The sequence below is a fragment of the Myotis nattereri genome (genome assembly GCF_964212035.1).
Source record: "Myotis nattereri genome assembly, chromosome: 10".
In the NCBI taxonomy this organism is placed as follows: domain Eukaryota; kingdom Metazoa; phylum Chordata; class Mammalia; order Chiroptera; family Vespertilionidae; genus Myotis; species Myotis nattereri.
In genome coordinates this window covers 72,481,531-72,505,268 of record NC_138085.1, presented here as the reverse complement: position 1 = coordinate 72,505,268, position 23,738 = coordinate 72,481,531, and the positions used below count along the sequence as shown (strand labels likewise).

At 59.4% G+C, this 23,738-nt stretch overlaps 2 protein-coding genes across 5 annotated transcripts; both read left to right on the top strand.

Annotated features, from left to right (window-relative positions):
- Window positions 1-3,977: 3,977 nt before the first annotated feature.
- On the top strand, window positions 3,978-11,022 carry EMILIN1 (elastin microfibril interfacer 1; the record flags this gene model as incomplete). The annotated part of the gene is made up of 8 exons (XM_081100990.1): window positions 3,978-4,147; window positions 5,102-5,227; window positions 5,682-5,902; window positions 7,010-8,902; window positions 9,247-9,363; window positions 9,778-9,795; window positions 9,941-10,078; window positions 10,491-11,022. 8 exons carry the CDS (start codon window positions 3,978-3,980, stop codon window positions 10,832-10,834), a joined length of 3,027 nt encoding a protein of 1,008 aa, XP_080957116.1. The 3' UTR covers window positions 10,835-11,022.
- Window positions 11,023-11,199: 177 nt separating this feature from the next.
- KHK (ketohexokinase) lies at window positions 11,200-23,719 on the top strand. 4 transcript variants are annotated; one of them, XM_081100994.1, is made up of 9 exons: window positions 11,200-12,075; window positions 15,783-15,899; window positions 18,039-18,173; window positions 18,364-18,498; window positions 20,154-20,226; window positions 20,879-21,025; window positions 22,356-22,444; window positions 22,543-22,700; window positions 22,786-23,719. In XM_081100994.1, exons 1-9 carry the CDS (start codon window positions 11,984-11,986, stop codon window positions 22,869-22,871), a joined length of 1,032 nt encoding a protein of 343 aa, XP_080957120.1. In that variant the 5' UTR covers window positions 11,200-11,983; the 3' UTR covers window positions 22,872-23,719. The 4 variants fall into 4 exon arrangements, with proteins under 4 accessions (XP_080957120.1, XP_080957121.1, XP_080957118.1 ...); XM_081100995.1 differs by lacking the exon at window positions 18,039-18,173; XM_081100992.1 differs by lacking the exon at window positions 18,364-18,498.
- Window positions 23,720-23,738: the final 19 nt, after the last annotated feature.

Sequence of the window (23,738 nt, the reverse complement as noted above, 5' to 3'; positions counted from 1 at the left end):
TAGAAGAGTATGTGGGAAATAGGACAGGCACAGCCTCATCCTGTGAAGAATTGGAGGAGGGAGAGGATCTGGAGGGGGCACATGTGCAGCTTAATCTTTGTGATTAGTGTGACATTTTCAAGGAAAAGATGAGTTTAGAATTAGACTCAGGAGAAAAAATCAACCAGACCTGGGAGACGGGGACTGAACCCTGAGTCCAGGGAGGTTGGTACCTAAAGTATTGCACCTGTAGGAGGGTTGGTTGGAAGGAAAAGGAAATGTATGCATTTGAGAGGAGGAGTAGACTTTTGCTCAAGAGTCCCCACAAGTTTGAATTCCCATCTGGGTCTGCATGACTCAAGGCCTAATTCATATTATTCCCTCCTTTTCCCCTCTCAATATTTATCTTCTGACAGATGCTTAGACATAAAATGTTCCTTACTACTACTGGTGTCGCCTGGCCCGCCCTGGGCACGAGCTCGTTGCTCAGTGATGGTCGACTGAATGAGTTACGTCGTAGAGCCAAGATTGCCCATTGGCACTAGACCCTTGGAAATTCCTCATCTTGGAGCAGTTATAAAATAGATACTGTCCTAGTGCCCAGGGACTTAGCCTAGTTGACCTCAAGAATTCCAATTGCTTTGGAAATTTGTGGCCATCTGCCAATACTACCACTGCAGCCACCATGGCATTCTCCCTCATCTTAGGTTCCCCTACAGCCTCTTGCCCAACGCCTCGGGCCTCCCCAGTGAACCCAGAGCCACTGATTTATTTGATGTTTCACAGACATCCCTGTCAGCCCTGAGGTCTCGGCCCCTAATTATAGGACTAAATGATATGTAACATACTGCAATTGTATTTCAAAGCCAACATTTCTGACTTGACACACTTAAAATATAACCGGTTTTTAAACTTAAGGGGGCAGGCAAAGCGATGGGTGACAACTGGGAAGTGACGAGATGGCTGGGATGACTCCTCAGGTTGCCAGAGGCCTCCCGAGGGAGAGAAGAGGAGAAAGAACAGAGAAAGAAAGCCCACAGCAGTGGCCAGGACAACCTAGAGAGGAAGTGGGTTGGCTTCCTGCCAGAGCCAGGGCCTAGAACTGATGCTGAGACCAGGGACGAAGCTGCAACCTTCTACCGGCAGCAACTTTGAAATCAGGATCTCCATCCGACACCTCTAAGGGGCAGCCACAGACTCCCATGTCTGTTGGTTCCAGGGCTTACTCTCACCATCCCGTCTTCTTGTTGCATTGCTCCCAACCCTTAGCATTCATAGGACCTCGGAGGCCGGTCATTCAGTCACATTGAAGAGTTGGTGGCATCCTCCCATGGCTTCCAATCATTGCCCTGCAAACGGTTCCCAGAATCAAGATCCACATTTTGAATCATCTCCTGGACATCTATTTCTATTGGGATGTGTTACTCTCACGTTAAACTCAGTACAGACCTACCTCGGAGATATTGCGGGTGTGGTTCCTAACCACAGCAAGTAAGTGAATATTGCAATAAAGCGAGTCATAATGCTTTTGCTGGTGAAGGAAGTAAATTTGTAAACATGTGTAACATTTTCTATTTGAAAAAAAAAAGCAACATCTGTGAAGCCTAATAAAGCTAAATGCCTGTATGTTTAAATCAAGGTCATCCTTCTTTCCTCCAAACCTGCTCCTCCTCTCAACCTACCCATCCTGGCTAGAACCCTGGCATCTTCACTGGTGTCTCCCTTCATCTGCTCCCCTGGTACCCAGCCTTCTCTGTCAGGCCTGCACCACTTTGCAGTGCAGAATTTGGAAGGGACCTTGGACAACAGACCCCCAGTGGAGTCTCAGGACTTGCTCAAAGTGATAACGTAGTTAGAGGAGGAGCTGGAACCAGCATCCTCGTGCCCTAACACCCTGCCCCCTGTTCTTGCTGACGGTCTTCAGTCTTCTCTCTGCGGGGATACTGATCCCCTCCTCAAAATTGTGCAGTCCAGGCTCTTAGCCAGTCATCTGAGGCTCTCCCTGATTTTTCCGCAATGCACTTCTCTGACTTTCTATGCCACTTCTTGACACAAATAAAAGCTAACCGCGCATTTACCACATGCCAGGCAGTATTCTAAACTCTGTGTGTATTAACAGCCCTCACAGACCTAGGAAAGCGGCACTATTATTTCTCCCAAGTTATAGATGGGGAAACTGAGGAAGACCACATTTCCCAACCTGAAACCTCTCTGTCTCTTCCAACACCTCTTTTCTGACTCCCGCAGCAGCCGCTGTCTTTCCACTCCTCTTGCCCACAACACGCCTCCTCCATCGGCCTGGCCCCCTAGGCGCTCTGTCTACCCCGCGTTATGTTAGTTTCTGTTTTGGAGCTTGGTCCCATTCCTCAATAGCCCCAGCTGCTCCTTACTGAGTCACACACACATGCCTTTGCACCTGGGTGCCTCCACCGTGCTCAGCACACGGCGCTCTCCTAGTACTTCCGCTCAGCCCTCCCAAGTGTCCCTCCACACGGGACCTGGTCCAGAACACAGCACTGAGGGCCAGGTGGTGGAGAGGGGCCCGCGGATGGAGAGGGGTCCGCTGATGGAGAGGGGTCCGCTGACAGATCCCAACATCCCAGGAGGCGCTGCCTGTCGGGTCAGGCTGATGCTGAGTCCTATGAGTCCCCAGCCTGCTACAGAGGCTATCAGACTTGCCTCCACGGGAGGGAGTGACTTCCTTTACTCTGTAGTAGGGCTCAATTTGTCTACCTCCCTTCCCTCCCCCCCTTATGGCCTGACCCTCCCCAAAACTAGTCTGGGACCCATATTCATTTGGCCTTTTTAGAATGAGAGTCTCCTCTTGCCCAAGTTCTCCATGCTTGACAAGGTTGCCCCCCCCCCCATTTCCAGATTCCTTCCTTCCCCTCTGGCTTCTCTGAATTTCCTGACTGCCTCATGGAGTCCTTGTCCTTTGCCCTGGCCCAGTAGCCCTCTCTCCTATTCTCCTTTTTTCTCCCAAGTCACTGACTAGGTATTTAGATTTTAATCTCAGCTCTGCTCTTAACTTGCTGTATTACCTTGGACAAATTACTTTCCCTCTCTGAGCCTTAATTTTCACATCGTAAAAGGAGGGAGCTAGACTGGATGGTGAGTGATATTCTGCTGAGCTCTCCAGGCTCTCCTCTCTTCACAGTCCTCCCCTCTTCCTCTCACCTTTGGAACCCCCCCAACCCCCCCACCCCACCCCCACTGTCAGGTCTCTCCTCCCAGGCGAGGCTGCCCTCGCCCAGGGGAGCTGTGGCTTCAGCTCCTGTTCCCTAGCTAAGCAGCCAGCCCTGGGCCTCCTCCCCAGCCCTGGCCCCGGCTCCACTCCATGTGGCCCGTCTGAGAGGCTGGCTCCAAGCCCGGCGGCAACTCCACATTTCTGTTTTTCCTTTTTTCCCCCCTCTTTCCCGGAGTTAACTAGAAGCAGATGTGGCGCACGATGGTTGGAGAGGTGGGGGGAGGAAAGGGGAGGCTGGACCGCCAGCCAGACAGGGGGGAAGGGAGGGGAGTGAGCAAGAGAGGGAGGCAGGAGGCCAGGGCCCGCCCCACACAGCCACTCTTGCGCCTCTGAACGGCCACAGGGGTAAAGTCCTGTCACCCCCAGGATCCAGTCATTGGGGAAAACGGATAAGGAGACCAGAAGAGGGCCAGCTGGGGTGAGGGGGCGGAGGCCCAGGAAGCAGCATCTGAGAGGGGCAGGGACCAGGCGCAGGAGGCCTGGGGGCGCCGAGAACAGACTCCCCTCAGAGGTGGAGAAGAGGAGAGCGGAAGGAACCGAGGGAGGGACTGACGGACGGGAGCCTGAGGCGGGAGGAGGAGGGGGAGAGGGGTCAGGCCAGGAGGCCAAGGAGGAGGCGTGTGGCTGGGGGCTGCTGGCAGGAAGCTGGGGACAGGCCCCGACCCCGGAGCTGCGGGCATCCCCGCTCCAGGCAGAGGCGCCAGTGATCAGGCGGGATGTGCCTCTGAGGGCCACGGCCAAGCGCCCCACCATGGCCCCCAGGACCCTCTGGAGCTGCTACCTCTGTTGCCTGCTGACCACAGCCGTAGGGGCAGCTAGCTACCCCCCTCGCGGGTACAGCCTCTACACAGGGAACGGTGGGGCCCTCAGCCCCGGGGGGCCCCAGGCCCAGAGCGCCCCTCGGCCTGCCAGCCGCCACAGGTAAGTGTCTGATGAAGAGGGGCCCAGCCCAAGGCTGATGGTAGGTGGGAGGGTGGGTCAGAAGTGGGTATCGAGGCCCCCGCTTTGGCTGCCCTCTCCTGGGCTGTCTCCCCAATGCAGGGAAGAGAGGGAGAGGAAGCCCATCCATCAGATGGCTCCTCACGAGCCCACCTTCCTGCTGGGCGTTACCAGGCGCCCCCCCTCCCCCCCAATAGATAGGTCCTCTTGTCTAACCTCAGGGGGATCAGCTCCCTCGGCCTCAGCGGGACCTGAAGTTAGGTGTCCAGGGGAACGACCTGAGGGGCATGGCCGGGCCTTCCTGCCCTGCGTACCAGCCTGGGAGCCTCGGGCAGCCCTTTCATCCCTTCCTGGGGCTTCCTCAGCCCCTCCAGGGATCCCTGATACTGACACGCTTTTGCTGGGCTCCTTTGGGCCACTCCAGCCAACACAGATCCGAGGCCAGCAAACCCCCTGAGGGACAGGGCTCGTCAATGGCTTATTCTCTGCTGAACCCTGAGCTGGACCCCTGCCTGCCCGGGCCTCTCCCCTGAGGGGTGGGTGGAAGCCAGCATCCAGGGAATCACCGAGTCACCAGAGGGCCCCTGCCAGCCGGCTCACACAGGCCACGCCAGGCTAGAGACTGAGATAGAAAAGGGACACGAATGAATGGGTGAATCCAGAGGCTCCCCGGGGCCCCCGCCCCAGCCGTGAGGATCAACTTCTCATAGTTGTGGTTTTCCATTCTGCGCCTCCTCTCCTGTCTTGAAAAGTCTTTATCGAGACTCCGGGCGGACAGGAAGGCGTGGGGGAGTTGCCCCTGCCAGAGCCCCACTCCCACGGGTCCCCCAGGGCCCGTCATCCTTTGACCCCCCCCCCCCCGCCCTCTGGTGGCCCTGGGCCCTCCCCAGGGTGTGTGTCCCTGGCTCTTGTGCCTACGTGGGGTTGTGCCTGCAGGAACTGGTGTGCCTTCGTGGTGACTCGGACAGTGAGCTGTGTCCTGGAGGATGGAGTAGAGACCTTCGTCAAGCCCGACTACCAGCCCTGTGGCTGGGGCCAGCCCCAGTGTCCCCGCAGCATCATGTGAGCCCAGCGCTGGGGAGTGGGTGCTTGGTGGGGGCCGGGCCAGGACAGCACTAGGGCATCCAACTTGGGAATGTGCACCAAGCAGGTAGCGAGGGCAGGGCCAGGGGCTTCAGTCAGCCATTCTGAGGAGATGCTGAGGCAACAGCTTGGCTGGTGGGCACACTGAACTAGAGCACTCTGCAGCCCCTCAGTGCCTTCTCTGGCTGGTCATGCTCAAGGAGAGGAGTTCAAGGCTCCGGCACAGGACAGCGGAGGCAGAACAGCGATTTGGCCCTTGGCCAACAAGCTAGCTGACAGCTGTCAGCTGAGCAAGACCACATGCTGAACGGTGAGGGGGACCCAGCCTGAGGGACAGGCCTTGCCCACCAGCAGCTGCCCATCTCTGAGGACAGGGGCCACGATCACCGACAGTGCAGGGAGGAGTAATGAGCCCTCCCTCCACCTCTCCCAGGTACCGCAGCTTCCTCCGTCCTCGCTACCGCGTGGCCTACAAAACGGTGACGGACATGGAGTGGAGGTGCTGTCAGGGATATGGGGGTGATGACTGTGCTGAGAATCCTGCCCCAGTGCTGGGTCCTGCGCCGACCACACCACGCCCCCGGCCACGGCCTGGCCGCCCCAACCTCTCTGGCTCCAGTGCAGGAAGCCACCTGAGTGGACTTGGCGGGGAAGGTGAGTATGGGAGCCCTGGAGAGAGTAGTGGGAAGTGGTGGGGGGCAGAAAACGGGGGACCAGGCTGCTGAGGGAAGCCTCCATGTTCCAAGCCAGAAAAAAGGGACAGAAAAGAGTTAATGGGATCTCTGAGATTCCCTGTCCATGTGTGTGCGCGTGCATTTGCATGTGTAAGCGTGTGTGTGCGTGTGTGTACACCAGACAGAGATGGAGAGATTGAGAGGGACCAGAGAAAAAGGAGGCAGAGAAAGTGAATGTGCTTACACATGCCCACATGTGGCCAAGATACTTCCTAGTTGGGAACAGCTGCGGGAAGAAGGGGGAATTCCTTCTGAAGCTTGGTCCAAGGGGATATAGACAGTTGGGACTACAAGTCCCAGCATGCACTGCAACCAACTCCAGGTCCCAGGCCCCTCCCTGGCCTCTGGAGACTGCAGGTCCCAGAATGCAGCAGTCCCTGCCCTGTTGCTTTCCCTCCCCAGTGTGCTGGGCCCTGCGGATGTGCTGTGTTTGCTTGCCAGGGAGCAAGTCATGTTGTAATTATGGAAACAGGAACTTCTGGCTGACTCTCCCCTCATCCAGCTGGAGCCCCCAGAGGCCTGCCACAGAGCTCATCTGTGTCCTGTGGTGTTGTGGAGCGGTGCTGCCCAGGAATGGCCGCCCCACATTCCCATTTCACTTGCCGGGGGAGTGGCCGTGTTATACCTGTTTCACAGAAGGAAGCCGTTTCCATAGCGTTAAGAGGCCCGCTGGACAGTGAGAGGACATGGGCTGGGTGGTCAGACGGATGACCTGGGTGTCAAACTTGGCTCTGCCACTTATTTAACTTGTAACCCATGGCCCAGCTACTTAAGCTCTCTGGTCCTGTTTCCCGCTCTGCAGAATGGGAAGAGCTCACGGTAGCTGCCCAATGGAGTGTTTCAAGGGGGAAAGATCTGGCCTTGAGGCATTCAGTGAATGAGAGTTTCTTTCTGTCTTTTCTTGCTCAAGTCACCCCGCTAAGCCATAGTCAAATCAGTTAGGACCTCTGACCTCTTGCTGGAGTTGGACCTAGGAGGCTGGCACTGAGTCCAGCCCCGCTGCCTTATGTCTTCTCCTCTCTGCCAGGTCCTGGGGAGTCAGAGAAGGTGCAGCAGCTGGAGGAGCAGGTACAGAGCCTGACAAAGGAGCTGCAGGGCCTTCGGGGTGTCCTGCAGGGACTGAGTGGGCGCCTGGTGGAAGATGTCCAGAAGGCTGTGGAGACGGCCTTTAACGGGAGGCAGCAGCCAGCAGACGCAGCTGCCCGCCCTGGCGTGCACGAAACCCTCAACGAGATCCAGCAGCAGCTGCAGCAACTGGACAAGCGTGTCTCCACCCATGACCAGGAGCTGGGCCATCTCAACAACCATCACGGTGGTGGTGGCACAGCCCTGAACCCGGCCCCAGCCTCTCCCGGCCACAGCGAGGAGCTGCTGCGGGAGGTGGAGCAGCGGCTGCAGGAGTCCTGCTCCGTGTGCCTGGCAGGGCTAGATGGCTTCCGCAGGCAGCAGCAGGAGGACAGGGAGCGGCTGCGAAGACTGGAGAAGCTACTGGAGGAGCGGCAGCGGCAGGCCGTGGGCCGCAGGCCCCCTCAGGAATGCTGCCCTCCAGAGCTGGGCCGGCGACTGGCAGAGCTGGAGCGGAGGCTAGAGGTCGTGGCCGGTTCAGTGACCGTGCTGAGTGGGCGGAGAGGCACGGAGCTGGAAGGTGCAGCGGGGCAGGGGGGCCATCCCCCAGGCTACACCAGCTTGGCATCCCGCCTCTCCCGCCTGGAAGACCGATTCAACTCTACCCTGGGTCCCTCGCAGGAGCAGGAGGAGGGCCGGCCTGGGCGTCCTGGGGGCCTGACCCACTGGCTGCCTGCTGCCCGGGGCCGATTAGAGAAGCTGGAGGGGCTGCTGAACAATGTGAGCAAGGAGCTGGGTGGGCGGCTGGACCTGCTGGAAGAGCAGGTGGCAGGGGCCGTGCAGGCATGTGGGCAGCTCTGCTCTGGGGCCCTGGGGGAGAAGGACTCCCAGGTCAGTGAGACCCTCAGTGCTTTGGAGCGCAGGGTGCTGGACGGCGAGGGGCAGCTGCGGCTGGTCATCTCTGGCCTAAACAAGGTGGGAGCAGCTGGGGAGACACGGCAGGCCACGCTGGAAGGGTTGCAAGGGGTCGTAGGCCAGCTCCAGGGTCGTGTCGATGCTCAGGATGAGGCAGCTGCAGAGCTCACACTTCAGCTGAATCTCACAGCTGCACGGCTGGGCCAGCTAGAGGGTCTGCTACAGGCCCGTGGGGATGAGGGCTGTGGGGCCTGTGGGGGCGTCCAGGAGGAGCTGGGCCGCCTTCGGGATGGCGTGGAGCGCTGCTCCTGCCCCCTGCTGCCTCCACGGGGCCCGGGGGCTGGCCCGGGTGTTGGGGGGCCGAGCCGTGGGCCTCTGGATGGCTTCAGTGTGTTTGGGGGCAGCTCAGGCTCAGCCCTCCAGGCCCTGCAAGGAGAGCTTTCCGAAGTCATCCTCACCGTCAGCTCCTTCAATGACTCGCTGCATGAGCTCCAGGCCACAGTGGAGGGCCAGGGCGCTGATCTGGCCGACCTGGGAGCCACCAAGGACCGCATCATCTCCGAGATTAACAGGCTGCAGCAGGAGGCCACAGAACATGTCATGGAGAGTGAGGAGCGCTTCCGAGGCCTGGAGGAGGGACAGGCGCAGGCTGGCCAGTGCCCCAGCCTAGAGGGGCGATTGGGCCGTCTGGAGGGCGTCTGTGAGCGGTTGGACACAGTGGCCGGGGGACTGCAGGGCCTACGTGAGGGCCTTTCCAGACATGTGGCTGGGCTCTGGGCTGGGCTACGGGAGACCAACAGCACCAGCCAGACACAGGCAGCCCTGCTGGAGAAGCTGCTGGGGGGGCAGGCGGGCCTGGGCAGGCGGCTCGGTGCCCTGAACAGCTCACTGCTGCTCCTGGAGGACCGGCTCCACCAGCTCGGCCTGAGGGACTTCACTGGTGAGGGGGCAAGAGGAGGCCTGGGGTGTGGGGGGGCCCCTTTCCAGTTCTTTCTCCCTCTCTCACAACAGCCCAGCCTGAAGCCCATCCACTTTTTCTTTGCTCTGCTCAGCATGAATTGCAGAGCCCATCCCTGTCCCAGGGGTTGATTTATCCACAAGAGGTGATCCCGGGCCCCAGCTCCCCGCCTTCCCCCCGGCTGTGGGTGGGGGTGGGGTGCTGCTCTGCCAGCCAGGCATCCCGCATGGGCAGCCAGGGTCCCATCAACCTGTCCGTGGAACCATCACCCTGTCTTTTGGAAACTCCTTTTATGGCTCTCCTACAACAAACTTTTGTCACTGTAGGGCCTGCAGGTGAAGCTGGGCCCCCAGGGCCTCCTGGAGTACAGGGACCCCCAGGCCCCGCCGGGCCTCCAGGACCCCCAGGCAAGGATGGACAAAAGGGGCCCATTGGGCCACCAGGTATGTGGGCTGAGATCCTTGAGCGGCCAGGGTTACCGCCCCTCTGACATTCCCCTTTGAACTCGAAGGGAAGTGGGGAAAGGGATGAGGAATGGGGTCCCGATGGCTGACAGCGATTAGGAAAGTGGCCGGGCCCTGGGATAGGCACTGTTGGCTGATTGGATATGGTGGCCTCACTGCTGACTTGAAGATCAAGGCTGAGCCTACAAGGGCTGTGTCGGGTGTGAAAGGCTAAGGGCATAGCCCAGCAGTTGACAGCGTGGCCCTGCTCCTCCTCTCCTTGGTACCCCATTCCTGCTTTGGAGTCCGTATAGCACCTAGCACAGCCGGACAGACTCAGCAGATGTTTGCTGAGTGACTTAGAGCTTCTCTCTCTCTCTCTCTCTCTCTCTCCCCCCTTTCCTCCTCTCGCAGGTCCCCAAGGTGAACAAGGTAAGTTCTCATTTGAGGCTGGAGGGAGGGGAACTGAACTGGGGGTTGGAGGATGGAAGGCCTCAGGCAGCCCTGGGGGTAGAGATTCCCGAGGGGGAGGAACTGGCTGAGCATCTCCTCTGACACCCACCCTACCCCCACTCAGGAGTGGAGGGGGCACCAGCAGCCTCCGTGCCCCGGGTGGCCTTTTCAGCTGCCCTGAGTTTGCCCAGGTCTGAGCCAGGCACAGTGCCCTTCGACAGAGTCCTGCTCAATGATGGGGAATTCTATGATCCAGAAACCGGTAAGCCGGGTAGGGGGCTGACTGGCCCGGGGCGAGGGGCGGGGGGCGGGCGGTGGAGAGGCCATGCAGTGATGGCCCATTCCTGCCCTCAGACAAGGTGGACCTCTTCCTGCTCCGATTTGGGAGTCCCGTCCTCCATCTATCCATTTTCACCACAGCTTGGCTGACTGCGGGGTGGGGAGGGGAGGAGTCATTAGCTCACAGCTTTTTGGGAGGGTGGGGGGCACTGTTTTGAGTGCTGGGGGTGCGGGAATGAACAAAACACCAGATCTCCTGCGCTGGCTCGTGGAGCTTGCAGTCTTGTGGGGGAGCGGTGAAAAGACCCAGCAGGTCCCTCCCTAGTCCAGTTCTGGGTCCCGAAGCCCCCGGGCCCTGCCACCTGCCTCCCCCTGACGGCCATCCTCGTCCCCAGGCGTGTTCACAGCGCCGCTGGCTGGACGCTACTTGCTGAGCGCCGTGCTGACCGGACACCGGCACGAAAAAGTGGAGGCGGTCCTGTCCCGCTCCAACCTGGGCGTGGCCCGCATAGACTCCGGGGGCTACGAGCCCGAGGGCCTGGAGAACAAGCCGGTGGCCGAGAGCCAGCCCAGCCCGGGCGCCCTGGGCGTCTTCAGCCTCATCCTGCCGCTGCAGGCGGGGGACACGGTCTGCATCGACCTGGTCATGGGGCAGCTGGCGCACTCGGAGGAGCCGCTCACCATGTTCAGCGGAGCCCTGCTCTACGGGGACCTGGACCTGGAGCTGGAACAGGCGTAGGCAGGGGGCCGGGCCGACCGGCCTGAAGTGTCTGTGCCGCCAAAGAGCCATCTGGGGGGGCGGGCACCCCAGCCCCAGGTGCATCGCCGTCTCCAGACCCGACCGGCAAAGGCGCCCAGAGCAGCCTCCCCCCCCCCCCCAGCCCACCCCACCCCCGCAAACGGAGCGTGCCAGGTGGGGGTCTCCGGAGTCCCTTGTCCAGACTGTGAGCCTGATCGCTGTCCCCCGCAGGCCCCGGGCTGCGGAGGAGCGGGTCCCCGACCCTAGAAGCTCCCCCAGCGGCTTCTAGGCCGGTCCCCCGGGTTCCAGGGCGCTCCTGAGGCGCTCCGCCACCACCGCCATACTAAACTATTCAGGAATAAAGACATTTGGTTTTTATAAAAAACAGAACAAAACGAAACACACCGTCTGCTTCAGTATGTCCGGGGTAGGTGGGCGTGCACAGGGCTCGGCGCGGGGTAGCTCCGCCCGCACTGGCGGTGGACGCGTGGGCGGCGACCTGCGTCTGCGGCTGAGAGCCCCAGCGGGGCCCTCCTCCAGGGCCCGCCCGTCTCGCCGGTGTCCGCCAGGGGGCGCTGAGCGCCCCTCCTCGTCACGTGACCAGCGCCGCACACCTGGCGGCCCAGGGCGGAGGCGGGGCCCGGGTGCAGCAGTGCCTCGGCTTAGCGGGACCGGCCGCAGCGGCGAGGCCGGCGCCAACCCGCGGATCCCGCGTGCGGAGCGGCAGCGGCGGGTGCAGGAGAGGGCGGGACATGGGCACCTGCTCAGGAGCGTGCCTAGCCGCACTTCAGAGAGGTCTGCATTAGCTCCGAGTCCGTCTGACAAATGAAGGACCTCAGGCCGAGAAGGGGGAGGTGTTGCCAGCTGCAGGGCCACGCCGCCTGCTAAAGCGAGGCCGGGGACCGAGACCGCGCAGTCGGCGCTCCCAGGACCGCTTGGGTCGGTGGGCGGGGGGAGCAAGGGCCCTGCGGCGCTCTTTGCACGACGCTGCACGCCCGCTGCTGCGGGAGGCTCCCTGGAGGCGGAGCTCGGGACGCGGAGGAGGAGCCAGGCAGCTTGGGGAGCGGGGACACAACCCTCCGGCATAAAACCCCGCGCCCCGGACGAGCCGCTGCACCCCGGCGGGCGGAAAGCTGCGGGAGCGGCCTCATGGGAGAGAAGCAGATCCTGTGCGTGGGGCTGGTGGTGCTGGACATCATCAATGTGGTGGACAAGTATCCGGAGGAGGACACGGACAGCAGGTAGGGGCGCTCGGGCCCCTGAGATCCCAGGGGCCGCCGCAGCCCCGCGTTGGTGCCCCGAGGCCCAGACTACAGGGCGGGGGCTCTGAGAGTCCAGCCTCAGAAGCGGGGTCCCGCGCCCTCTGTCCGGGACCTGGGGAAAGAATTGAGTCCTTTAGTAACGAGACCCAGGCTTCAGATAGCAGTGTGTTCACCGATTCCCATTTCAACCCTGGGACTGTCGGGCATGATATCCCCGTTTTACCCACAAGCAAGTAGAGACCCTGAGAGAGGAAGTGATTTGTCCAATCCAAGGGCACGCAGCTAGTCCGGTGCAGGGCCAGCTTTTATTATTATTATTTTAACAACAATATCTATGCCCTTGCCTCTCACTAGCATTTACTTCTAATTTATTTACCACATATATATCGCATCTATTTCTCTTTTTTTGAATTGATTTTTCACAGAGAGGAAGGGAGAGGGATAGTTAGAAACATCCATGGGAGAGAAACATCGATCAGCCGCCTCCTGCACATCTCCTACTGGGGATGTGCCCGCAACCCAGGTACATGCCCTTGGTCGGAATCGAACCTGGGACCTTTCAGTCCGCAGGCCGTCGCTCTGTCCACTGAGCCAAACCGGTTAGGGCTCATCTATTTCTTTTTTTAAAATAACTCTTCAGTCTGCAGGCTGACGCTCTATCCAATGAGCCAAACCAGTCAGGGCTAAAATAACTCTTTATTGTTGAAAAGTATTACATATGTCTCCTCCCCCCTATTGACCCCCTCCAGCACCCCCATTCCCCGCCTTCACCCCTCTATCATCCATTTCTTTAAAGAAATTGAGGGAGCTTACAATTTGTATGGTTAGTGAGACTGGTCAGGAACACTTCAAGTATTTGAGCTTCACTGTAGCTCAGGGCTTGCTGGCCCTGGAGGGACCGTTGGAGGTGCCGAGGGTTATGGATGGAGCTGGTTCATGTGCCAGGACAGGCCCTTCCCTGGTGTTACATTCCGAAAGGAGTTTACCAGAAGTCCCTTTTACAGAAGTCAGTGGGAAACATCCTCCTCGCTGGTCTGGTGGAAGTCCAAGAGTCATTGTTGGTTCTTATATTTACTCTTGATAAGGAGGACACATTGTTGGTTCTTATATTTACTCTTTTTTTTAAACATATATTTTATTGATTTTTTACAGATAGTTAGAAACATCGATGAGAGAGAAACATCGATCAGCTGCCTCCTGCACACCCCCTACTGGGGATGTGCCCGCAACCAACGTACATGCCCTTGACCGGAATCGAACCTGGGACCCTTCAGTCCACAGGCTGACGCTCTATCCACTGAGCCACACCGGCCAGGGCTCTTATATTTACTCTTGATAAGGAGTTAGACTGCAATCCCAAGAAAGCGTTCTGTGGGCGGAGGGCAGGGCTTCCTCTTGGGGCAGCCCAGTGCTTGGGATCCTGGGAAGAACTGCTCCTTGGCCATCCGTTGTCTCAGCCACAACTGGATAAAAGGCCAGTCCAAGGCTGGGCCCGCGAGACACGCCCGTCGGATTGCCTTGAGGCTAAGTGAGCGGCGAGGCCAGGCGTTGCTCAGGCTTTGGGTCCATCCAGCCCTGTTGGATCACAGCAGCCCAGGGAAGTGTGGGAAGACCGGCCAAGTCCTTTCTTGGTAGATGTGGAGGAATTAGGTGATTGTTGTGAGGCCGTGTGCTCAATGGGTGGCAGAGCAGCAGCTGCAACCCACGCCTCCTGACTCCGAGTCTAGTGCTCCAGCCCTCGTCCTGCAGTCATTGCCTGTGCTCCCTGTCCCGCCGGAGCTGACCCTTTGCTGTGGCTGCTCTGTTTGCCAGGGGTTAGAGCCTCTTGCCAGGGGTGCAGGGGCCGTGGGGGAGAGGCACAGGGTGTGCCTGCCTCCGGAGGTGGCTAGGGGGAGGAGACCTGCCCCCCACACCCCCCGCCCCCCGGACTGGGGCTGGTTCTGGAGGCAGGAATAAGTGAGGGCCTCTCTGGAGACCTGTCCCTGCTCTCCATGCCCCTTGCGCTTGAGGGTGTACCTCCCTCCCCCTCACACCCTTGGCTCTGCTGCCCCGCAGAGCACTTGGGTTGAGCTCAGGGCCTCTGTCCTGTGCTCCCGTCCCACCCAGCCCAGCTCATCCACTCTGTTGTGCCTCCCAAATGAGCAAGCCGGAGTGGGGACCCCGTCCTCCCCACCTGTCCCAGGCTCTCTGTGCTCCATGGGCAGCGGGGGACTCTCGGGAGCTGCCACCCGGGACTCGGCCAGCCCCTGAGCAATGGCCCTGCCTCGCAGAGGCCAGGCCGAGAAGAGCCTTCCAGAGAGCGAGCATCCTCCTGGTCAGCAGGTCCTTTCTGAACGTGAGGGTGGGTGTCGGTGTGACTTTGAAGGGTGTCCACAGAGTAGAACTGTCTCGTCTTCCCCTGAAAACTCCTCCAAGATGGGGCCTAACTGCTCTTCATTTAAAAATACGGAGCACATTGCCGTGGTTGGGAGTCAGGAGTAACTTGGTGTGATTTTGAGCAAATCGGATTCCCCTCGGCTCCTCTCTTCTCTGCTTGAACGTTTCTCTGAAGGTCACAGCTTGAGAAAGGTGTGACCCTTTCCAGATCAGCCGCCTTCTTCCTAGTGCGACCATGGCCTCCTTTTCCCAAGGCGGAAGGGAAGTTCAGGGGGACGTTTGTGTACAAATAGACCTTTGTCTATAAATTCTGCTGCATTCGGTTCCCTTCACGAGTGCTGCTTTGGGACGTGGTTCACAGTTCTTCTTCTGGGTCTGGGAGAATAGAAATAGCAGCCTGCCCTGTGTACCTCCCAGTGTCACTGGAGCACAAATGAGAAACCATGAAAGCTTTTTGACTATTCTGCATGTTACCGTGTTTGTTCTTGGTGATGCCAGTGAAGTTATACAGGTGTATTTTGAGGTTGTTTCCTCTTGTTAGACTTTCAGTAAAGGAGAAAAAATAAAGGACCAATAAAGGTAACTGCGTGAGGTGGTGAATGTGCCAACCAACCTCATTTGTGGTAATCATTTCGCAATATGTGTGTATATCAAGTCACATCGTGCTGCTTAAACTTACAAAATGTTAAATGTCAGCGACATTTCAGTAAAGCTGGAAAAAGGAAAACAAAACAAAAATAACGGAGGAATAACTGGTCTTCACCCGATAATCTTTTTAACTTGTTAACAGTTAGCTCTCCTCCTCTTATATGCTCACCATGTCCAGGTTACTTCCTGTCTTCGTTCAACCTGAGTTATTATGGAAGCGGCTCTACTCTCACAGGAGCAGGCAGTAAACGGAATACCTTTGGGAAGTGGCACTCGGAGTTATCCAGCTCTTAAGGGGAGGCGGGCGGTACAGCAGCTGTCCCCGGGGGAGAGATGGGCCATTATGATTGGGGAGGAGCTAACCCAGAGGGAGTGGAACCCTCGCATTGTAATGGACCTGAGTGAGTGGTTTCCTGATGTCATAAGAATAGGTGGAAGATGGAAATTAATTGCCCTGGCCAGGGATCGAACCCACAGCCTTGGTGCATCGAGATGATGCTCTGACCAACTGAGCTACCCGGGCAGGGCCTGGCCTGGGTGCTCTCTGGGGGATCTCTCCTAGCGATTACATCCTGCGAGCCTGACCCAGGGCACTGTGGTCAGCCCTGGTCGCCCCAGGACGAGCCTGCTGAAGTTGCAGGGACCCTCCTTGTGTTTTACAGGTGCTTGTCCCAGAGATGGCAGCGTGGAGGCAATGCATCCAACTCCTGCACCGTCCTCTCCCTGCTAGGAGCCCCCTGTGCCTTCATGGGCTCACTGGCGCCCGGCCATGTTGCTGAGTGAGTTGAGGAGGGAGCAGGGGAGGCCTGCCCACAGAGGGGAAGGGAGACGCAGTCTTAACCCTGGACGGGTGGGCTATAAGAAGTGGTCTGTGGCCACCAGGGACGGGTGGGAGGGCACGGATGGATACCGGCATCCCGGAGCCGCCCTAGTGTGGCTTGTCTGCTGCTCAGATGTTAACGCTGCTCCTGGTAAAGGTTTCGTTTCCACAGCCTGGTTCCTGCGCCCGTCGCTGGCGTCTGCTTCAGCTTCCCCACCTTCTCCTTCCTTGCTTCCAACAGACTGCGGTGGCGCGACTTTGCCCTTCTTAAATCCCTCACCCTGGCTGTGCTTGAGGCAGAAAGCCGTTAGGGACCTGCTGTACCCATCCATGGTCCAAGGGTCCAGGGTTACAGTTTCTTTCCCAGGTGAGGGGGCGGGACCAGTGCTCACGTCCCCATTGTTCCCAGAAGCAGCAAGAGCACCCCGGCCCGGGAGATCCTGACGCCGCCTGTTAAAGCTGGGCCAGACCCGGGCCTCCCGGCTCAGCGCCGTGAGGCTGTGTGTGGTCCGTAAGCGGCCCACGCGCTCTCCGTGCTGGCTGCCGCAGGGACCAAGCGTCCTTTGACCCCTGGCACTGCCGACTCAGCAGGCGTTTATCAGGAGGCGAGGCCCACACTTTGCCCACTGCGGGCACGGGGCAGGCTCCGGGCTGCTGGCCTGTGAAGCCCAGCCCTTTGAACTGTGGTTTAGGAGGACCTGCTGCCAGTGCCCCGCCCCCTGAGCCACAGCCAGATTCCTTTCCTTGATGAACTGGCACGAAGCAAATTGGGGCGAGAGCCTGCCCTGTGAGGTGGGACCGAGGGACCCAGGGCCCAGAGCTGGTCACTCATTAACCCTCTTCAGCAGCTGCCTTCCCCCCAGTTAGAGGCAGGGCCGGCTCTGCTTAGAGCAGGGGACCCACCTTTGTGTAGCAATCGTGCCGATGGCGGCCATTCCCAATTCTCCCCGCGTGCCCCACAAACATTCAGTGAGCACCTACCATGTGCCAGGCACTGGGTACCAAACGTTATTTGGCAAACCAGACCATATTTTCTAGGCTGCGGGAAAGCTACTGTTTTAAGGGTCCTTGGGGTCTGAGACAAGGACCGATGTCCTGACCTGCTGTGTGAATTATATGCCGTTGAGTCGGCTCCAGCTCCTGGCGACCCTCTGAACGAGTGGTGCCCACAGTGTCCTGTCCTCCCCAGCCCTGCTCAGCCCCTGTGGCTTCTCTTCACGGAGTGCGTCCATCTCAGATTTGCTCTCCCTCTCTTCCCGCTGCCTTCCTTTTCCCCAGCATTATTGTCTGGCCACCTTTACACACACCTGTGTTGTCCAGTTTTGGTGCTGCCAGAAATGGGGCCCAGCCTCAGTGAGAAAAGCCAGGATGACGGCTGGACGACTGGCGTACGTGCCAGGTCCTGGGCACAGGACTGCGTTCTCAGAGAGGGCCCGGAGGTGCAGTCTTCCTGGGGGGCTGCCCCTGCCCGACTCACTCTGATGGGAGGGGATTCTGGGTAAGAGTCCTGTAGCAGGCCCATAGGGAGGGCCAGCAGGCACTGGGAGCCAGCTCACTGCCCGGGAGGGTTAGCTTGGCTGCCAGAGGCGAGGGCAGTGAGTAGCTCCCCAAGCCCCAGCTTCCTGGCCGGGCATCATGGAGGCGGGTGTAGAATGCGAGGACTCCCTGTAGGACTGGAAGGGACTTCAGAGAGAGGAGAGCCCTGGGGACCTGTGCAGAGGGCGGCCGGGGGCAAAGTGTCACCTTGGTAATGATTAATTCTGCCTGGGCCTCACGTGACGCGGGCCACGGTGCCCTCACCTGCCTGCTGCAGACAGGGCAATGCTGTAGGCCCCAGGTCTTCCCGGGAACGTTATGAATGAAGCAGGTCCTTTCCAGCGCGAGTCGGGACCTGAGAGAATGTCCCTCAGTGTGTTTCTCACCGAGCTCCAGCCTCTGCATTCCTGCCTCTCCCGCCTCCCTGCACAGCCACAGCCGGCCATCTCTAGTTCCCTCCTGGCCCCCTCTGCTTGCACCCTGGGTCCTCGCGGCCCTGCCAGCGACCTCCGGGCCCCCAAACCTTGTCAACTGCACCTCCCCCGGGTTCCTCCGCCGGCAGTTTTGTCCTGGATGACCTCCGTCGCTATTCCGTGGACCTACACTACACGGTCTTTCAGACTACAGGCTCCGTCCCCATCTCCACCGTCATCGTTAACGAGGCCAGTGGCAGCCGCACGATCCTACATGCCTGCAGGTTCGTACACCGTCTGCGCCTCGCCAGCTGCCGCCGCCATCGCTGAACTCGCAGAACAGGGCCTTCTCTTGCAGGAGGGCCCTCAGCACCCGCGTGCTCCAGCACCTCCCACCCCCGTGGAAGGTCCGGGCACTCGGAGGCTCTAATTTGTGTCTCCTTGCCCTTCCCTTGGCTCGGGCTCCATCCCAAGTTTCCTGGTGACTGACTTCAGGCAGCGGGGTGTGGACGTGTCTCAGGTGGCCTGGCAGAGCCGGGGGGAGACCCCATGCTCTTGCTGCATCGTCAACAACTCCAATGGCTCGCGCACCATTGTGCTCTATGACACGTAAGGCCCCTTGGCCTCGCCCTGCCACACCCACCAATCAGCTCTCTCCCTCGCCGCCACGGATCCCAGTGGCCCACCCTCTGTGGCCTCTCTCTTTGTACCAGAAATTGTCCCTATGCCCAGCTGCTCAGTGATTTCTGAATTGTTTTCAATGAGGGGAGATGTGAGGTGGGAAGGGGTGGGCTTTGCTCTGCTCGGCAGCCTGGCCTTGGTCAATACCAAGGACGGGCAGGCAAAATGCACCAGATGTAATTTGTGATGTGATTCCTCCATCATCACTCAATCAGCAGCCCGCGTTTGGGAGCCGGGAAATTTTTCTGGGGGTGGAGGGATGGGAGATGTGATTCAAACCATCTTAAGCCCTGGGGGGACCCGGGGGGATTTCCAGGGTCAGCCTCAGAGTTGCCGGCCTGCAGCCTGGCACCAAGGAGCTGGGGTTTGGGTGTTCAAAAAAGAGGAGGCCCTGCCAAGGTGCCACATCATGAAGCCAGCCCACACGCACACACCATTCGCAACCATTGATGTGCTAAAAACTGAGGATCTCAGAGGGTTCGTTTACTGGGCACATAATATGTGCCAGGAACTATGTTAGGGCTGAGATGGCCTAAACTCAGCTGCCCTGGGGCTCAGGCCCTCCCTCCCGCCCAGCGTGACCACTGCATCTAGAGAGACAGTCATCCTAGGACAAGCTTTGTGCCAGGGTCCCTGGGCTCTGTGCGTCCCAGTGAATGAGTGGGGGGCATACATGCTGGTGGCAGCATTCACATGGGGCGATCCTAGCCATCTGCCCATCAAGCATCCGTCTGTAGCAACTCTCATCAAGGACACATGGGTGTTCCCAGGAAGGGAGGCGGAGAGCTCCGAGAGAAGTGTTTGTTGCCTGCTGGCCTCAGTCCAGGCAGGGCCACACTCTGTTACCTGCAGAGGCCTGTGAGGCTGGGGGTTGGGGCCCATTTCCCGGAGAGGGGCAGGTGCCACAGCGAGCGAAGTGGATGGAGGCTTCGGCTCCGGATGCAGAGAGGACATGGGCTGTGTGTAGGCCTCTGGCCAAGGAGGTCAAGGCGGAGCCTTGGGGGGTGTCCACACCGCAATTAGTCCAATACAAACGCACCCTCGAGCACTAAGCTTAACCACACGGTTGTGACACGGAGCCGCCAAACTCCAGGCCGTGGTGCTGTCACTGCGGTGGTCCTGGAAGTGAGCTCCCAGCAGAGGAGCATGGCCTTTGTAGTTTCCCAGGGTACTGCATGCTGGGAGCTATGTGTGTGGCTAGCAAGGGGGGGGGGTCCTGGGAATTGTAGTTCTTGGTGCTCTTAGGGCATTCTGGGAGATGTGGTCTCCAAGGCACACACAACTGGCTCCTTGACACATACTTCGGTTGAGTTTGCCCTCACATCACATCACAGCCCCCAACACAGGAAGGGGCGCCCTAGCAGACTGCCCCCAGTCGTCTGGCTGGAGCCAAGTGGGGCGAGGAGTGCTGTCAGTTTAGCTTGGGACGGGGTCTGAGCCTCAGGAGCCTGTGCTGTAGACCAGCTTCCTGCCCTGCGTCCGTCAGGGCCAGGCATGAGGACGCCAGCAGCTGCGGGACTCCCGGCCCTGGCCAGCCTCTCACGAAGCCACCTCTTCTCTATCCTTTCCATCTCGTGACGCAGGAACCTGCCAGATGTCTCTGCTGCGGACTTTGAGAAGGTGGATCTGACTCGGTTCAAGTGGATCCACATTGAGGCAAGCTCTGCCCGCCCTGTGTCTCGAAGGGCTCAGCCTGCCACCCCTCCTCGTGTTTTGCCTCCTTCTTGGTTTCTTTGAGCCATGACGTGCCTTAGAGATGAATGAATCTGACCCCCATCCCCTTTCCATCCTACCTTATGTTTTCAGGCAGAAAACTAAAGCCCACAAAGATTGGGTGACTTAAGACCACACAGTAGGATGCAGGCACCAGAAGCAGGATGCTGGCCCCAGGCAAAGCCCGTGCTCTGTGCTACAGGCCGGCCCACACTGGCAGGAGCCTGGCTGGAGGAGGCCTGACCCATACCTCCCTCCCACATACAGGGAACTAGAATCTTCATTGCAGGAGAGGTTTTGGATGGAGTCTGGGGGGTAGGAAACCCCAAGAAGCCCCGAGTTCTCATCCTTGCCGTCACTAACTTCCTGTCGGTCCTTAGGACAGCCTCTTTTATTCTCTAGTCTCTTCATCTGTGAAACGGAAGGACTGGTTTGTCAGGTCTCTAAGGTCCGCGATAGCTCTGAGATCTTTAGATTGAGAATGGGGTTCCCCAGCCACCCTACCCCCTCACCCAGAGTTTCAGCAGGAAGGGACGAGCGAGCCGGAGTGGCTGGGCAGTGCCCGGCGGTCCTGAGCGGCCCTGCTCTGCTCCAGGGCCGGAACGCGTCCGAGCAGGTGAAGATGCTGCAGCGGATAGAGCAGCACAATGCCAGGCAGCCTCCGGGGCAGAAGGTCCGGGTGTCCGTGGAGGTGGAGAAGCCCCGGGAGGAGCTGTTCCAGCTGTTTGGCTATGGAGACGTGGTGAGTCCCAGGCCGCTTCTTGCCGCATCCAGCCAACCTGGTTCTTAAGAGGAGCCGGAGAATTGCCTTGTCCTGCCTACGTGCCTGGAGCAGCTAGCTCCTCATGGCCTGCTGGTGTTGGCAGGAGGGGGCAGAGCAGAGGCCGGTCCCCAGCTGTGGGCCCTGGTCCCCAGCTGTGGGCTCTGGTGCAGGCCTCAGCAGTAGCCCAGGAAAGCTCTACCCCAGGGGGTGCGTAGGTAGGAGGGGGCCGAATGGCATGGGCAGGGCGAAGGCAGCCAGCCACAGGGCGAGCCTGTGTGGAAGCGCCTCCTCGGGCTTTTTCTCTTCAAAGGAGGGAGAGGACTGTTTTCCGAGGTGTCCTCCAACTCTGGGGAGGGTGACAGGCTGTGGGGGCCACTCCTGGGTGAGGGAGGATGGGCAGGGGCCTTGTGCACGTGGATTTGAGCAGGGCGGGTGTAAACGGGATCAGGTTGACAATCTTAGCATCACTGTGGGAGCTGGTTAGTCGCCAACCTTGGCTGCAGGTTAAGAGATGTGGATGCCTGAGCCCCACCCCTGTGGGTTATTTGATGGGTCGGGGTGGGGCTTGGGCTGAAGTATTTTTTACCAAAACTGTCTCTGGCAATTTTGTAAAAAATATATTCTTATTGATTTGAGAGAGGAAGGGAGAGGGAGAGAGAGATAGAAACATCAATGATGAGAGAATCATTGATCGGCTGCCTCCTGCACTAGGGGACCGAGCCTGCAACGTAGGCATGTGCCCGTGACTAGAATTGAACCCGGAACCCTCCAGTCCACGGGCCGATGCTCTATCCACTGAGCCACACTGGCCAGGGTGGCAATTCTAATTGTGGTTGGTGTGAGGTCTCTAAGGTCCGTGATAGCTCTGTGGTTGGTGTGGTTGGTGTGAGGCAACTTCCGAGGCCCTACCCCTTTGCTTTTAAGATGAAGAAACCAGACCCAGAGGGCATAGTTGTATGAGAAAAACAAACCCCAAACAAAACTGACCCGGAGAGTTGGTTTCAGTTGGCAGTGGTAGATTCCACCCCAAGATGGCGCTCCAGGCTCGCTGTGGGTTTCCAGTTGGGAGGAAATTCATGGATCTTAGAACAAACAGACCAGGGCCTGTGTCCCGTGTCACAGCTGTATCCTGGCATATCTTGAGCATGAAAATGTGTTCCTGTGGGGCAGCGACATGCTATTTTGGGGGTTGGGGTGGCTTCGTGGGAGGAGCGGGGTCATAATGTGGGGGCAATGTTAGGCTGCTGGTGGGAGTGCCCGAGCTCGGACTAGAGTTAGGGTGATCGTCAGCCTCTCCCACTGTGCACAGGTGTTTGTCAGCAAAGATGTGGCCAAACACTTGGGGTTCCAGTCAGCGGTGGAGGCCCTGAGGGGCTTGTACAGCCGTGTGAGGAAAGGGTGAGCTGGGCGAGCCAGGGAGGGTGGGTGTGGGAAGTGGGTGAGCCTGGACTCGGGGTCTGCCCTGGGGAGAGGGACTGAGGCTGAGGGTCCGGCAGGGCTACGCTGGTCTGTGCCTGGGCTGAGAAGGGCGCCGACGCCCTGGGCCCCGACGGACAGCTGCTCCACTCGGATGCCTTCCCGCCGCCCCGCGTGGTGGATACTCTGGGGGCCGGCGACACCTTCAACGCCTCTGTCATCTTCAGCCTGTCTCAAGGTGAGTCCCTCAGCGGCGGGCACCAGGCTGAGGCCGGGCCCTGCCCCGCGGCCTGGCTGATCCAGCGGCTTGTCCCTCCCTCCAGGAAGGAGCATGCAGGAGGCGCTGAGGTTTGGCTGCCAGGTGGCCGGCAAGAAGTGCGGCCTGCAGGGCTACGATGGCATCGTGTGATGCCCTGAGGCAGCAGGCAGCAGCTCACACACCCCCGGGGGCCAGTGGCACCGGCTGCTGCCTTCTCCCTTCCGTCCAGCCTGGCATCGGGGCGGCCCTGCTCCTGGGCAGACGCTGGCCGTGGGCGGGCTCCACCTGCACCTGGGTCCTGGCGTCTCACACCGCAGAGCCACAGAGCAAATAAATCTCCTTCCCAGTGCCTGCTCCTTCTGGCAGTCTGTCTGTCCTTGCCCTCCAAGCTCCTCTGGCTGGGGCTTCCCCCCATCCTCCCAGTCCGCCTTTCCACCCAGGCCCGGAGGAGGGGCTGCTGGGCCAGAGCAGCAGGCGATTCCAGGCTTGCTGCCAGCTGTGCCCGTGCTGGAGGCCGGGTTCAGGGATCCGTCGTCACAGGGAGCCTTCCTGGCTGTGGAGGACACCCCGCTGCCTGCCGCTGGCTCGGAACCTTCCCAATAACCACAAATCACGAGAAACGCTGCTCTGGGCCCTGTGCTGTCACCGGACTCCGGTTCCGTCCGTGGCCCCAGGAGCGGCTCAGCTGAGCCGACTGGCTGGGTGGTTTGGTGGGGACTTTGCCTCCACGAATAGCTTCCCGGTGACCGCCCTGCAGCCTGAAAGCCCCACCCACGGAGCCACCCTGCGGTTAAGGCGGCACCTCAGCCACAGATGTGACCTGGGTTTGGGGTGTTGCTATGCCCGGGGGAGACCAGGGCTGAGGGCAGGGTGTGTGAGGCCAGGCGGGCTGGGTCACCTTGGGCGCATCACTGAACTCAATCTTCCTCAAGGTCCTTACCGAGCGGAGTTTATTCCGTGGTCATGGAATTGTTGTGAGGATAAAATCACACAATATGAAACGCCCAGTGTAATGCT